The sequence below is a fragment of the Borostomias antarcticus genome (genome assembly GCF_949987555.1).
Source record: "Borostomias antarcticus genome assembly, chromosome: 2".
Taxonomy (NCBI): domain Eukaryota; kingdom Metazoa; phylum Chordata; class Actinopteri; order Stomiiformes; family Stomiidae; genus Borostomias; species Borostomias antarcticus.
The window spans coordinates 24,419,286-24,435,729 of NC_140235.1; the positions used below are offsets into that span (position 1 = coordinate 24,419,286).

At 48.8% G+C, this 16,444-nt stretch overlaps 1 protein-coding gene across 1 annotated transcript in view; it reads left to right on the forward strand.

Annotated features, from left to right (window-relative positions):
* Window positions 1-7,619: 7,619 nt before the first annotated feature.
* dnah5l (dynein, axonemal, heavy chain 5 like) overlaps window positions 7,620-16,444 on the forward strand; it is a gene marked incomplete at both ends in the record, with an annotated part of 45,489 nt that continues 36,664 nt past the window's right edge. The window contains 16 exons of the mRNA XM_084453911.1: window positions 7,620-7,923; window positions 8,083-8,180; window positions 8,333-8,521; window positions 9,002-9,076; window positions 9,178-9,264; window positions 9,659-9,730; window positions 9,891-9,992; window positions 10,108-10,294; window positions 11,753-11,918; window positions 12,116-12,209; window positions 12,531-12,629; window positions 12,835-13,016; window positions 13,593-13,712; window positions 14,045-14,246; window positions 14,501-14,596; window positions 15,774-15,950. Of these exons, the coding sequence (XP_084310037.1) occupies window positions 7,620-7,923; window positions 8,083-8,180; window positions 8,333-8,521; window positions 9,002-9,076; window positions 9,178-9,264; window positions 9,659-9,730; window positions 9,891-9,992; window positions 10,108-10,294; window positions 11,753-11,918; window positions 12,116-12,209; window positions 12,531-12,629; window positions 12,835-13,016; window positions 13,593-13,712; window positions 14,045-14,246; window positions 14,501-14,596; window positions 15,774-15,950 (2,250 nt within the window). The remainder of the gene's footprint in view (window positions 7,924-8,082; window positions 8,181-8,332; window positions 8,522-9,001; window positions 9,077-9,177; window positions 9,265-9,658; window positions 9,731-9,890; window positions 9,993-10,107; window positions 10,295-11,752; window positions 11,919-12,115; window positions 12,210-12,530; window positions 12,630-12,834; window positions 13,017-13,592; window positions 13,713-14,044; window positions 14,247-14,500; window positions 14,597-15,773; window positions 15,951-16,444) is intronic.

A 16,444-nucleotide genomic window follows, 5' to 3' on the forward strand; every position in this document is an offset into this window, starting at 1 on the left:
GAAGACTATTCTGTCCTCATCTCTTTCTCTCATCTCTTTCTCTCATCTCTCTCTCTCTCTCTCTCTCCCCCATCTCTGTCTCTCTCTCTCTCTCTCTCTCTCTCTCTCTCTCTCTCGCTCTCCCTGCTTACCAGGACTGACAGATGGACACAGCTGGGTGGGTTTGACAACTGGGTGGTCTCTCGTTGACTTCACCTGACCCCTGCTCAGCTGCAGCTCTGCGCAGGGAGGCAGCCAAGTACACAGCAAGGTCATTCACTCACTCAGACAGAAACCATGTCTCCACTGGCAGATTGATGAGGATGATTCATCTTTATTTACCCGAAGGCTTATCTGCACCCGATAAAGCACGGGACAGCACAGACCATAATACAGAATCTGTCCAGATAAGACAAGCAAATACAGCAACACTGACAGAAATACAGATAAAGAATTTAGCCGTAAGGACAGAAAGACAAGAAAATGATCACATATTCATGAATACTGATATTATCAAGCATATTGGTACCACAAAATCATACATTGATACTACTCTCGGCTGTCATCCATGCATTAATACAGTGCAGGTGAGCATTCATGATGAAATCTACACAAACGGCTGTACATGGAGGGGAAAGCAAGGACTAATGATCTGTAGCTCTGTGAGCTGTAAGGTAGCTCTGAGTTTCCAGCTAGCGCTGAGGTGGTTTTAAAAAGTGGATAGTTGTCGCCATCTAGTGGACCCATGCTGTCGCCTCACTTCGAGAAGGCACTAGTGATACTAGTCTAACTCACTAATGATATCATCTGAGTCTAACCCAGGAGCCTAGCCAGCCCCTCCCCTCCTTTTTCTCCCTCCTGCTCTTCCTCCCTCAGTTCGATGGTCTTTCTCAGAGCGTACCGTAGCCTTACTCAGAATGCCTCCTGCTCGTGGCCCTCTCTCCCCGCTACCCCCACCCACCTCACCTGGCCACTTCAGGTAGGTTTCCTGCCGGACCATCTTGCGCAGTCGCGTGTAGGGAGACAGGCAGTAGTCTGGTATCTCCTCCAGGAAGACCAGCAGCAGCACGTCTCTCCTCTTGCACAGCAGCCTCAGGCTGGCCAGCTGGAACTCCAGCCCACACCACTCGCTGCGCAGGAAGTCCCACGTCACCACACACAGCGTCCGGGGTGAGCTGAAGATGGCCGCCTCGATGTTCTTTAGGACGGCAGTGCCTGGGCAGAAGTCTCGGTGGTGGAGGCAGAGGTGGAAGCACGGATGACCCTCCGCGACGGTGCCCTCTAAGCGCGAGACCAGATGTCCCATCACCCATGGTTTATACCTGGATCACATCAGACCAAAGCTTCATTCATACTCTTATATAACTTTATTTGATTCTTTGTCTCTCTTTAACAATCTCATTTGGTCATAAAACATTTCAAACTCAATGTAGGACACCAAAACACGCCATTTAACTTTGCAGGAGCTACATGTAAAAATTGAACGCACCTGGCGCTGTAGGAGATGAAGGCATCATACTGGAAGCGGGCCCGCTCCTGCTCCACCCCTCTGTGCCGCCCACGTAGCTTGGCCCAGAGGAGCAGGTGGGGCGGCAGGCATGCCAGGTGAGACAAATCACCACTGACCGCAGGTCAGCCAGATAGGTGGACAGGAAGAGGACAAAGGACAACTGGTTGTAAGAACATGCCTTGTCACCAGGAGGTCAAAGCTTGGCAGGTTGTCACAGTGGAGGTTGAGATACAGTATGCAACACCTGCGAGGAACGCAAGGCGAAGCGAATTGATTCCTTGTTGTTTTTATTTCATTTTACTGGCTTTACATTTTACATGTGGCACAGAACACACAGACTGTAGCCGACTACACTAAAAGACACAGTTGAAACTTCAACAGTCTACAAAAAAACACACTTATGAGTAGTCTATGCATTTGTGTTATAAAAAGAAATAATGCAAAGAAGTACCATTCATATTATACCATACTGTATCATATCATATTCTCAAAATCGCTCACGCCAGCTTGAACTCTGCTCTGGTGGGAAGCCTGTGTACCTGTACGTCTGGGCTGGTGACCACCCAGGCCTTGAGACAGGCGTTGTCACAGGTGCAGGAGAGAGGGTTGTCCTGCAGGTTCACCCACTGCAGCCTGGGCAGGGAATCGAACAGAGATCTCTGGAGTGTGTGGTGGTGGTTGGTTGCTAAAATGGCCCTTGGTAGCACAGATCCAGCACCTCCAGGGACCTCATCTCCAGCAACGGTCCTCTCGGGATGGCAAGGCTCAGCCTCTTAATGCGTTTTCCACTCAAGTCCTGGTGCCAGAGGTGGGCCGGATCCGGATCCGGCCTCGATGTAGTTGATACGGTTGAGGCTAAGGTGGAGCTTCTCCAGCTTGCAGAGCTTCCTGAAATGATTGATTGATTGGTTGATTAATTGATTGATGGATTGCGTCATTTATTTTTTAAGTTGAAAAATATGCAATACAATCAATATATCATAAACACTTCAAAGAAATTGTTGAGGGTGACACATCAAGGTCCCCAGACTTCCTCTGTGGTCCTTTTATAAGGTGACAGGTTGGCAGACAGGCCACACATGGCTCAATTTTCCCTTTGGACAATCAAGTCTTATCTTCTGACTTTACTTCAACTATTCTGATTATGATTAAAGTGTACGGATCATGTGAAAATGTTATATTTTTGATAAATGCAGATTTAAAAATGTGTCACCTGTAGGGTCGGTTGATGTAGAAAGAAAGAAAGAGATAAGAGATTTCCTTTATTGTCATTGCCACATGTACAGATACAAGAACAACAACATTAAATGCCTAACAGTCAGTGCACAAAGTCCCCATAAAAATAGCAAAGGTAAATAAGTAAATAAATAAATAAATACAGATATACTAAGTCAAACAAAAACACACACACAACCATACACAAAACACACGCAACTGTACATTCTCCGTCATTGCACATTCCCATATTGCACATGAAATGTATTGAATCACAGATAATTTTATTGCTGCATTGAGTGTGGATATTGCTGTTGCGTAAAAACTGTTTTTGAGTCTGTTTGTACTTGTTTTGAATGATCCGTACCGCCTGCCCGACGGCAACAGTTCAAGCAGTGAGTGTCCGGGGTGGGAAGTATCCTTGGTTATGTTCTGGGCTTTTTTCAGGCAGCGGGAACTGTGAAGGTCTCCCAGTGTGAGGAGAGGGCGTCCGACAATCTTCTTGGCCGTGTTGATGACCCTCTGGAGCACTTTCCTCTGGGCCGCAGTGCAGCTGGTGTACCACAGATGCAATAAGTTAGTATACTCTCTATGGAGCATCTGTAGAAGGACATCAGCAGTCTCTGTGAGATGTTATTCCTCCTGAGCACCCTCAGAAAGTACAGACTCTGCTGGGCCTTTTTCTGCAGAGCAGAGGTGTTCACACTCCAGGTCAGGCCCTCCTCCATGTGGACTCAGGAAGAGGAAGTCAGTCACCTTCTCCACACAGTCCCCGTTGATGGTCAGTGGTGAAATGTCTGTTTTCTTTTTCATGTAGTCTATGATGAGCTCCTTGGTCTTTGCGGTGTTGAGGAGCAGATTGTTCTCTCTGCACCACGCTGACAGCTGCTCCACCTCATCCCTGTAGGCGGACTCATCCCCTCCTGAGATGAGCGCGACCACCGTGGTGTCGTCCGCAAACTTTACCATGGTGTTATTGTGGTAGGCGGGGGTGCAGTCGTGTGTGTAGAGGGTGTACAGTAGGGGGCTGAGTATGCAGCCCTGTGGTGAGCCAGTACTGGCACTGAGAATATACTTGACAAGGTTGAATTGCAGGTACTGTAGAGCTGCCTGAGACTGCAGAGAGAGCTGAAGCCCTCAGGGGAGAACTCAGCGATCAGGTTCTTCAGAACCAACAGGTGGGTCAGATTCCTCAGCGGGCTGAAGTAAGTAAGTAAAATTGTATTTATATAGCACCCTTTGTAGCACGAGTGCACAGAGTGCTTTACAGTGGGAACATTAAAAACAACATAGTCCAATCAGATACATACAAGTGCACTGAATACAATAAAGAAAAAGAGTGCACATAAACATAGTGAATTAAAGAGGTCAGTGTCAGGAGAAAACAGGCAAGCCGAAAGGAGAGAGTGTGGCAGATAGAGACGGCCTAGCACTCAAAGGCTCAAAGTGTGTCTGGACCAATGAGGGTCGAGCTCCCGGATCCTGCTCCTATCAAAACTCAAGAAGGTGAGAGCAGTGAGCCCCATGAAGGAATCCGGGTGAACGTTTTTTTTAAAGATATTTTTTAGGGCATTTCTGCTTTATTAGGGATAGGACAGTGTAGGTGACAGACAGGAAAGGTGGGAGAGAGAGAGAGGGGAAGACATGCAGCAAAAGATATTTTACATTACATTACATTACATTACAGTCATTTAGCAGACGCTTTTATCCAAAGCGACTAACAATAATTGCATTTAACGTAGGAAGAGCCAATGTACTACTACTTGCCAGAACTCACAAGTACATCTTCCTTCTAAAACAAGTGACTAAGAGCATAATCTAGTGCTGAAGGCAAAGTGCAAGAATCACAATCTAAAGTACAGTGCAATATAATATAATACAATAAGTGCTTAGGTGGGAGGATTGTTGTAGTACTTCTTTAAGAGATGAGTTTTGAGCCTGCGACGAGAGATGGGCAGCGACTCTGCTGTCCTGACATCAGTGGGCAGCTCATTCCACCACTGCGGGGCCAGGATATGGACCGGATTCGCAGAAAGGCCTAGTCTTTACATGGTAAGCGCCCCAGCCCATTGAGCTACCGGGGGCCCCACTAGAATCCGGGGGCCCCCCTAGAATTCGGGTGGACGTTGAGCTGACATTGATCTGTAACGTCACCAGACCCTCGCAACCTTTGAAGGTGGTCTGTGAATTGTCCGTCAGTCCACAATTATTCAAATAAAGATGGGTGGTTTTGCTCCGATTCATCTCCAGTGAATATCCACACAAACCGCTAGATTGGCGTCATTCAGGATGACAATATTCGGCATTGGGCAGTCCAGGAGGGAGGAGTTTTTTTAGGGTAAGTTGGACCCTCTGAGGTCGACCTCAACCTTTCCATCCCCCTCAGGAGCCCACAGATGGTGAGGGAAGGGGATCTCACCAGAGACAGGGAGAAGGAGAGCCTGGTGAGGGTCTGCCTGGTCTCTGGTGCCATCCCAGCCAGGGCCTCAGGCTCCAGGCCCTGCAGCAGGAGGGTTCTCAGTCTGGGGTTGTGAAGGAACGCCTCGGCCTAGAGACAGCACAGAGTTGTTGGACAGGTTGATGTTCTCCAGGGCCTGGAGGTCTCTTCCAGGTCGTTCACCAGGATATCCAGCCTGGTCAACGAGCAGCTGTTACATCTGCCGCAGTCTAGGGTTCTGAGTCTGTTCAGGGAGAAGTTAGCCTTCGAGATTGGGGAGATATTGAAACCCGACCAGGGAGATGTGACGGAGATGGTTCTTGCTTAGGTCGAGAACATGTAACCAGGTAAGACCCTGGAAGACGGCTGGGTTGAGGTAGGAGATGTTGTTGGTGGAGAGGTTGAGAAACGACAGCATATTTAACCCTTGGAGCTCCTGTCCAGTCAGTGCAGAGATCAGGTTCTGGTCCAGACTGAGGATCTTAACGAGGGAGAACCTGCCGATGGTTCCAGGGGTTACCGTTCTGATCTTGTTCTTGTTGAGTTTGATGTTGGTGATATTCTGCGGTAGCATGTGTGTGACCGCGGACATGAAGACGAGGTTCTGGTTTGAGCACCATGAAGCCATTCAAATTCTGATTGCAGCCCTGGAACCCATAAGCCTGGCACTGCCCGGTGGGGAGGAGGAGGAGGAGAAAGAGGACAGATAGACAGTTTCTCTTCATCCCTTCTCTATCTGGCAGTCTGAAAATAAGTGCATATAAATATGGGGAAGCAGAAAATAATAAGGGTGTGCATACTATAACTTATGTGAGTGAAATCTGAAGATAATCATCTGTGAATAATAATCAGTTGTCTAAAGCCTCACGGATTCACATCCAACAACCGAGATGAGATGTTGCTTTTAGAACATCTTGTTGCAAATCTTTCCATAAGATTTAACAGGTTGAAAACAACAGTTTTAGACCTTTTGATGGTCTTAATCAGCAGTAAAAAAAAATATATATATATATTTCATTAAAGTTTCATTAAAACTGTTTAAATCCATCCCAGCCGCTATATGTGTAAAACGTAGGAATGTGAGGAGAATAGCAACCTACCAGTTCAGCTTCGGGGTGCTGTTGCGCTTCCTACAGCTGTAGATCTGAAATGTAGATCTGAGCATACGGTATTGGACTGTGTGTGTGTGTGTGTGTGTGTGTGTGTGTGTGTGTGTGTGTGTGTGTGTGTGTGTGTGTGTGTGTGTGTGAGCGTGCGTGCGTGCGTGCGTGCGTGCATGCATGCGAGTTCATAAAGATAGTGGCCTTACTTCACACTGTGCACCATGCTCCGTGGGGAAGTTGAGTATCAGTGTTTTTTCAAAACGCTTACATATCCATGCCAGTTGTTTATGTGGTTGCTGGGGGACTATGGACACACTGGTCAGAAGAGTCAGTCACACCTCTATGGGAATTATCGAAATAGACCAAGATCATTTGCATTATGTACTAAAGTCAGATCTACCACAATAGTGTCAGAGATCAGACCAGGAATAAATTACTTATCATTCAAATTCAAAGCATTGACTTTGAACATGACTTGCATTGATAGCAGAGCTCCTGTAATGTACTTGGCATAGTGGAAGAGTGACCTTCTCTCTAATGTATAGGGTAATGAAGTGTTAGCATGCTGGGACAAAAACAGTGAAGCACAAACACACAAACACGCACGCACACACACACACACACACACACACACACAGCGCAATGGCCCATTCCTTGGCAGTCATTAAATGTCCCCATTGGTGTTTCATTAGAGGAGGGAAGGCCTTTATTGTTTGAAACAAGCATACACACAAACACACACACACACACACACCATATTAAACACACACACACACCCTACTCCCCTCACTCAGCACCAGATTAGCTCGTCAGCGGTGTCCTGCCCTGCATGGTTTGTGTTGCCGTGGTAACATCCAAACTTGCTGGAGCAGTGGAGTGTGTCTGTTTGAGTGAGCAGCGAGATAGATCTCCAGAGAGAGAGAGGGGGAGAGAGAGAGAGAGAAAGAGAGGGAGAAAGAGAGAAGCCTGAGTAGTCTCTCTCAACCTCATCTTAAACACTACACATTAACAGGTTTCGATAATTTCTCCCGGGGATCAATCGATCAAAAGTAAATATATCTCTCTATCTATCTACCAGACAGACGGACAGACCCACATCAACAGGTCAGTGTGTGGTTTCACTTCCTGACCTACAGTATATGTGTAAAACTATCACAGATAAGTTATGAACAACATGTTTTGTATTAGAGACTGGTGTATTTTAGTGTGGGGTCTTTTAAACAGTCAACCCTCTAGGTGGCTTGATCAAATGACTCAATCTAAAGTTTTGATTTGATCTTGCGGGATTTGATCTGATAGGGATACAGGTTTTGAGACTTTGCATGTGGATTGTTTTTGTCTTGAGACTCGTTGTCATGACTGTATGTCCTCTCAGATGAGTGGCAGTGAGACACAGCAGCCAGGTGAGGTAGTGAAGGAGGGGGAGGAGGTGGCTGATGCTCCCCCAGAAGAGAGCCTGGATCCTGGGAAGGCAGAGGCCAGCCCTGCCCCCGGGACAGACCTCCAGGATGGGGGTGGTGGGGGGTCAGGGTTGGGCCTAGGAGATGGCCTGGTGTCTGGGGAGGGGAGCCAGGACAGCCCTGGGGAGGTGGAGAGGGATCCAGAGAACATGGAGGGACGCCAGGGAGGTCCGGGCCACTCTACTGAGCTGAGACCTCCTCTGGTCAGCCTGCACAAAGGTACAGGCAGTCACCTAAGATAGAACTGTAACAAAGTTAGTCTGGAAATAAGTTCAAGATGTCTTCATGTGTTATTCCCTGGGCCTGTTAAACGTGTACGTCACCCTTGTTACCCCATAATCAATGATGGAGTTTTTTAAACCTTCAACCAATCAACAGAGGTTTGTGGGGGACATCGGCGAATAGGAGGTCACAATCTTAAAACCACCGATCACACAGCGTCGGCCACTGTCCCCTCCCCCACTGCGAGCACCTCGGTGAGTACTAAAGGGACATTCTGTCATTTCAACAGGCCGCCTTGCCTTTGTGTTTCAGAACTGAGGGATAGGGGTTGGTCAGTCAGCTACAAATGGTTGCATGACCACTTTTTTCTCTCTTTCTCTCTCTACCTCTTCCACCCCTCCTCCAGGTATCTGGTAAAAGAACAGTGGTTCTGTCCAACGAGGCGAGGCGCGAGATGGTGAAGCAGGCGCGCGCGGTGAGGGAGGAGCGGAGATCCTCGCTGGACGCCCGCCACAGGTACCTCTTGGCCCGGCTGGCCGACGGGGCGGTCCTGGCTGAGGCCGAGCTGGAGGAGGCCCTCGTTTCCGATGACAAGGTGATGACACTCAAACCACCTCTTTTTTTTTTAAAGATATTTTTTAGGGCATTTCTGCTTTATTGGGATAGGACAGTGTTAGGACAGACAGGAAAGGTGGGAGAGAGAGAGAGAGAGAGAGAGAGAGGGGGAAAGACATGCAGCAAAGGGCGTGGGCCGGATTCAAACCCACGCCGCTGCAGAAAGGACTAGCCTTTACATGGCCAAGGCCATTGAGCTACAGTACCACACTCAAACCACCTCTGCTACAGTACATTTACCCACCCTAAGCCCAGCCTGTTCAAGGGTTCAAGGATCTTTATTTGTCATATGTAGCCTACAAGATATGGGTATACAATGAAATACTCAATATGTTCAAAAAGGTATTGTCCCCTTCTGTTGAGATTCTCATCCAGATCTTGGCACAATATTCCATTGCAATATTGAAAGATACAATCAGGTTCTGATCGCTAACTAAACAGTGAAAATGTGTATTTCTAGTTCAATCTGATCGAGGAGTTCTTTGCAGTGAATGGATCCAAGAGGTTGATATTTTTCTATCAAGACGTCAAATCGGTAATAAACTCTTCAGACACATGCTACTGTAGCTGTCCCTTTATACAAGTGCCCTTGTTTAGGTAATTTCTCTCTCTCTCTTTCTCTCTCTCTCTTTCCAGGCTTCATCCGCCCATCCTTCCTGGGTAGATACAGTCGCCTCCACCCCCGGGCAGAAGAAACTTTTCATCAGCACGGGAAGTTTAGAGGTGATGATGGAATCGAGACCCACTCAGACATTCAGATACTTCATGCTATATTCCCACTCCTTACTCTTAGTGCAGACTGTCTCTCTCTCACTTCTCTCTCTCTCTCTCTCTCTCTCTCTCCCCCCCTCTCTCTCTGTCTCTAATGTTGAGGAGCTCCTCAACATTAGACCTCGTCCAGCAGTGGAATTAACAACCCAGGGGCCATTGTATGCAAATGAGTTTCTAATGACAGGTTAGCTTGTTGGTCACAAGTTGCTATGGGAGACTGAGTCTGTGGGTGGGTTTCCATGGTAGACTAAACATTCCCGCAGTATCTCCCTGACCCTGAGGTCATGTTGTCCACCATAGAGATGGATACACTTCAACCTTGAAAGGCGTTGTCTTTGTGTTCCAGCCTCTGCTGGAGAAGTGTCTGTTTTTCCTGAGGACCACAGACAAGGCCATAACCACCGCCAATGTGGCTCAGGTCAGTAGCTCAGTGGTTACGGCAGCCAGCGTGCCCCCTGTGCAGACCTACCCGTGTCCAGGAAATCGCATCATCCTGTTAAGCTCTCTGTGATCATCTGTGTTTGTATTGCCTATGTTGTTGACGTGTTGCATTTCCTGTATTGCCCCCTGTCTCCTAGGAGGTGAACTTCGGGATGCTGGACTGCTCTGGTGGCAGCATGTTGTACAGTCTGGAGAAGCTGCTCTCTCAGATCATGCTACCTGCCCTCAGGTCCCAGGAGGTATGGTGTGTCCAACCTCTCCTCAGTCTCACGCCACCCCTCAATCTTTTCATGACTCCCATTCCTCTCTCCCTCCATCCCCCTCCCCAACCCATCCCTCCGACCTGTCCTCCAGAGCTGGGGCTCTGTGAAGGGGGGTCTGTCCTGCCCCCAGGTCCAGGACTTCCTGGGGTCTGTGGACAAGTTCATCTGCAGCCTCTCCTCGGCCAGACTAAACATGGAGGGGAAGTTTCACCTCCACCAGATCGACTCTGGACACAGCCTGGCCAACCTGCAGGGCCCTGCTGATGTCACTGCAGCAGGTAATATACTGGCCCGCTGAGCTCTGCAGACTACACTGATACAGGTATTATACTGGTCCGCTGGGCCCTGCAGACTAGAGGTCTTCTCGGGTCCAAAAAGACGGACCCGAACCCGAATGGATCCGATAAATTCGTTCCGAGATCCGACTGGATCCGATCATTTGAAAAAAATATATATACCGACCCGAATTTGTCCCGAGACATTACAGACCCGATCCGATAAATGTCCGAGAGCAGGAGTAGGACAGAGACCCGAGTTCGGGTCGGGTCGGCGGATCCGACAGACTATTTAAAGTTGCTACTAAAATGCCACACTGCTAAAAACGTTTATCAGGTCGTAGTCTCCCTACAACATATGGTAGCCTCATACAATCAATCAAATAATCGATCAAAACAGAAAGACCTAACGTGAAGAACTAGTCTAGGCTATATGAAATCAATCGCTATTTATAACAGCGCCTACTTTCTTCTCCTCTTTGTTGACAATATGCATGAAGTTGGCCCAGACAGAAGAGGTGCCGGTGGGTTTGACCTCTTTATATTCATTATTCTGTAACTTTAGTTTAACATCAGACAAGCTGCTAACGGTGTCCATCTTTCTTTGTTTGCTATTTTCCCCGCTCTGTCTCAACTCGCAATCACGCATGCGTTTCTCTCGTGAGATTCAGCGCTGCGCGCCAAAAGAAAATAATGATTAAAAAAAAGAAACGATTCAGCGCTGCGCTGATCACGGATCTTCTCAGATCCACTCGGGTATTACACATAATGATAAACAGACCCGGGACCGACGGTAATAGAATGGGATCCGACCCGGACCCGACTGACCATAATAAAACGAGGAAACGTGGACCCGAACCCGTACGGGTCTCGGGTCGGGTCTCGGGTCCCTCGGGTATACCCGACCCGTGAAGACCTCTACTGCAGACTACACTGATACAGGTAATATACTGGTCCGCTAGGCCCTGCAGACTACACTGATACAGGTATTATACAGGTCCGCTGGGCCCTGCAGAATGCAGACTACACTGACAGAGGTGATATACTGGTCCGCTGGGCCCTGCAGACTACATTGCTATGTACAGGTGATATACAGGTCCACTACGCCCTGCAGACTACACTGATCCAGATAATATACTGGTCCACTGGGCCCTGCAGACTACACTGCTACGTACAGGTAATATACTGGTCCACTGGGCCCTGCAGACTACACTGCTACGTACAGGTAATATACTGGTCCACTGGGCCCTGCAGACTACACTGCTACGTACAGGTAATATACTGGTCCATTAGGCCCTGCAGACTACGCTGCTGCAGGTAGGTAGGATACTGGTTATCTATAGAACAAACATCAGATATTGTCTGACATTATAGGACTAATGAAACATTTGCCTAAAGCTCAAACCATCAGAATACATTGATAGGAGGTCTTTCACAGACAGCCATCGCCTCTTGTTTCAGCCAATAACAGCGAGCTGGTCGAGGAGCTGGAGGGCATGGTCCTCCTCTGGGCCAATCAGATCAAGCAGGTTCTGACGGAGAGCGAGCAGATGAGGAAGGAAGCGGATGACATCGGACCATCTGCCGAGCTTGAGCATTGGAAGAGCCGCATGACCACCTTCAACAGGTGACGCCTCAACTTTAAACCCTGACCTTACCCTTATTTTACAACTATCTCCAACTCCAGACCTATCTATCCCTAACTCCTAACTCAACTCTTAACTTCTTACTCCTAACTCATGCCTTGTGAGTCATAACTCCTAACTAACTTCGGACTCTTAACTTCTATCTCCTAACTCCGAACTCCTAACCATGTCTTGCCAGCCTTATGGATGAGATCAAGAGGCCAGAAGTGAAGAGAATCGTTGGAGTTCTGCAGGTGGCCAAGAGCAGAGTCCTGAGAATCTGGAGAGAGCTGGTTAGTCTCTTTAATCTCTTCTATACACAATTGTTTTCTACATACATTCTTATAAGATTCTAGGTTTTAGGTAGAACCATGAGGGTTCTTTGGTTGTCTCTGTGGCAGAACCTACAGAAAAAGATTATCAACAAATGTTCTTCCACAGGTATGGCTCCAGTCTTTCTGCTAGTGCTACTACTGCATGCTTTGTGTGACTTTGTCTTTAACATAGTACAGTATATAACATGCTATCCCTCATACAGTAGTTAATGGTGTGTCTTGCCATATACTGTACTGTATGTGTGCTTGTCCATGAGCCTGTGTTGTCTCTCTACTCAGGATGGGAGTATCACGGTGGTGGCCAACGAGGCCAAAGACAACGTGAAGTACCTCTACACACTGGAGAAGTTCTTTGGCCCGCTGGGACAGTGCACACCAGTAAAGCATCTACCTACCTTCTCTTTCTTCTCTCTCTCTCTCTCTCTCTCTCATACATAGTTGTGGCACACACACACACACACACACACACACACACTTACTCAATGAGACGCCGTTCCTGGTTAAATAAAGGTCAAATAAAAAAAATAAAAAACACACACACACACACACACCCTAACTGCTGACTTTGTGTGTCCTGCTATAGACCAGCATGCTGGAGCATCTTCCCCGGCTGGTGAACAGCATCCGTATGATCCACAGCATCTCCAGGTACTACAACACCTCGGAGAGGATGACCTCGCTCTTCGTCAAGGTGACCAATCAGATGATCACCACGTGCAAGGCTTACCTGGCGCAGGGCGTGGCCAAGGTCTGGGACCACCCCAGGTGAGGAGGAGCCGGCCGCCAGCCATCAGATGCATGCATGCATGGTGCCTGTTTTCATTTCCGATTGGTTATTCTTCGCGAGAAGGTCTCATCTCTAAATTGCTGCTGACCCCCCCCCCCCCCCCCCAGTTTGGCTATTCCAGACATTTTATAGGCAGTGTGTTCAACTAACTGAGTCACTCAAATGGTAAATGGTAAATGGACTGCACTTATATAGCGCTTTTCCACCTTAGCGGCACTCAAAGCGCTTTACAATGGCCTCTCATTCACCCATTCACACACACATTCACACATCAAAGGCGGTAGCTGCCATGCAAGGTGCTAACCTGCTCATTGGGAGCAATTTGGGGTTAGGTGTCTTGCTCAAGGACACTTCGACATGTGTACAGTCGGAGCTGGGATTCGAACCACTGACCCTTGGATCATTGAACGACCCGCTCTACCAACTGAGCTACAGCCGCCCCTTAAGCCCCCTGACCATGACGGTGTGCAGAGATGTTAGTGCTACCAACTGGTCAACGCCTTGGTAGAACGTATACCACAGGCCATCTGACTCCCTGACGTTTGCGTTGTCAGGCCAGAGCTGCTGAGGAGGATCAATGAGTGTCGCTGCCTCAACCAGGAGTATCAGCTGTGCTTCCACACCGTCAGAGAGAAACTCAGGGAGAACCCTGACGACAAGCAGTTTGAGTTCAGGTACAGTACACGCACACGCACACACACACACACACGCATGCACACGCACACGCACACACACACACACACACAAATACTGTACACACGCACACACAAACACACACACATACTGTACACACACCTGCACACGCATACGCACACACACACACACACACACACGCACACCCACAGTGGTTAAAACAGATAAGATCCCATTAAAATGTGATGATAGATCTGAATTTTAACCGCTGATGCTGGTTTATATTTAAGAGAGAAAAAGCGTCTCAATGAACAGGCATACGGTGCTGCACAACCAAGTCTGATTTTGACCCTCCTACTCTTTCTCTCTGCAGTGAGAACTACATCTTTGGGAAGTTTGACACATTCTGCCGCCGTCTGGAGAAGATGGCAGACATGACATCCACCCTGGAGGACTTGGCATCTCTGCAGGACATCAAGGTGGAGGGCATCGACAAGATCTATGCCCGATATCAGACCATCGTCAACACCACCAAGACCAAGACATACAATGTCCTCGACCACCGGAAATTAGAGGTTAATTTTGGAGTCAGGGTCAGGATTGGGGGTGAATGGATTGATTGATTGATTGATTGATTGATTGATTGATTGATTGATTGATTGATTGATTGATTGATTGATTGATTGATTGATTGATTGATTGATTGATTGATTGATTGATTGATTGATTGATTGATTGATTGATTGATTGATTGATTGATTGGTTGATTGGTTGATTCATTCATTCATACATTCATTTACTCATTCACTGGTTTTCATTGTCCTACCAGTTTGACAATGACTACGCAGAGTTCCAGGCCCAGATCCAGGCTCTGTTCCAGTCCATCCAGACCCTGCTGGACTCTTGGTTTGACCAGGCCCTCACAGTGAGTTCTCACTGGTACCCTTCCATCTTAACACCTCTCTCTCTCTGTTAGTGCTGTACACACAAGATCTGCTCTGATGGTGAATTTCACTTAGACCTCTGACCACTTTCTCTACAATCTCCTCTCCTCCTCTCTCCTCTCTTCTCCTCCTCTCTCCTCTCCTTTCTTCTCTTCCTCTTCTCACAAAGCTATGTTCTTTCCCCCCCCTACTATTTTCACTATACATGAACAGCTGCACCTCCAGCCATCAGTGCGTGAAGCTCCTGAAGTTTGCAGACGACACCACCTTCATAGGACTCATCTCCAAGGGGGATGAGTCCGCCTACAGGTGGGAGATTGAACAGCTGCTGGCCTGTTGCGGCTGGAACAACCTGGAGCTTAACGCTCTAAAGACAGTGGAAATAGTGGTCGACTTCAGAACCCAGCCAACCCCCCCCTCCCCCCCCCCACCCCCTCATGACTCCCTGATTGCCACCATGGACTCCTTCCGCTTCCTGGGTACTGTCATTTCCCAGGACCTCAAGCTTAATCAGCACCCTGATTTGAGAAGGCACAGCAGAGGATGTACTTTCTGCGGCAGCTGAAGATATTCAACCTGCCATGGACCATGAAGGTACAATTCTACACCTCCATCATCGAGTCCATCTTCACCTTCTCCATCACCACCTGGTTCCCCTCCACTACAGTCAAGGACCGGACTATGGTCTCTTCCCACCGATCCCCTCTGGCAGGAGGCTGCGGTCGTCAAAGACCAAAACTGCTCGACACAGGAACAGCTTTTTCCCCACGGCCATCAGCCTTATCAAGAAGGCTCCCCTCTGACTCTCTCCCACGCCCCCTGAAATTTTTGCACTAAACTTGACTCTTTGTAGTCCAATCGCACTGCTAGTTTTTGCACTATGTTTGTATCCTGCACTGTCCTGTCCTATCCTTGCACTTGCCCGTTGTTGTGTTGTTGTAAAACACCACAGTGTCGCAAAAAATCCTATGTATGTATAGTACAAATAGCAATAAACAATTCTGATTCTGATTCCGATTCTCTCCTCTACCTTCTTTTCCTCCTCTCCTCTCTCCTCTTATTTCCTCCCCTCTGCTCTCCTTTCTTCTCCTCTCCTCTCCTCCACTCCCCTCCCTTCCCCTCTCCTCTCCCCCCCTCTCCCTCCACCTACCTCTTCAGACTGAGCGTATGCTGGAGCTGCTGTCCAGGTTCGAGCAGGGCGGGGTGGGCCGGCAGCTGGACCTGGCAGACCGGTACCAGCTGGTTCTGCAGCGCTACAGCAGAGACCTGGAGCAGCTCAGGAAACTCTACCAGAGGCAGAGAGACAGCCCCCCCATCCCCAGGAACATGCCCCCGGTAAGACAGGCAGAGAGACAGCCCCCCCATCCCCAGGAACATGCCCCCGGTAAGACAGGAAGAGAGACAGCCCCCCATCCCCAGGAACATGCCCCCGGTAAGACAGGCAGAGAGACAGCCCCCCATCCCCAGGAACATGCCCCCGGTAAGACAGGCAGAGAGACAGCCCCCCCCATCCCCAGGAACATGCCCCCAGTAAGACTGGCAGAGAGACAGCCCCCCCATCCCCAGGAACATGAACCCGGTAAGACAGGCAGAGAGACAGCCCCCCCCCATCCCAGGAACATGCCCCCGGTAAGACAGGCAGAGAGACTGCCCCCCATCCCCAGGAACATGCCCCCGGTAAGACAGGCAGAGAGACAGCCCCCCCCATCCCCAGGAACATGCCCCCAGTAAGACTGGCAGAGAGACAGCCCCCCCATCCCCAGGAACATGCCCCCGGTAAGACAGGCAGAGAGACAGCCCCCCCCCCCATCCCAGGAACATGCCCCCGG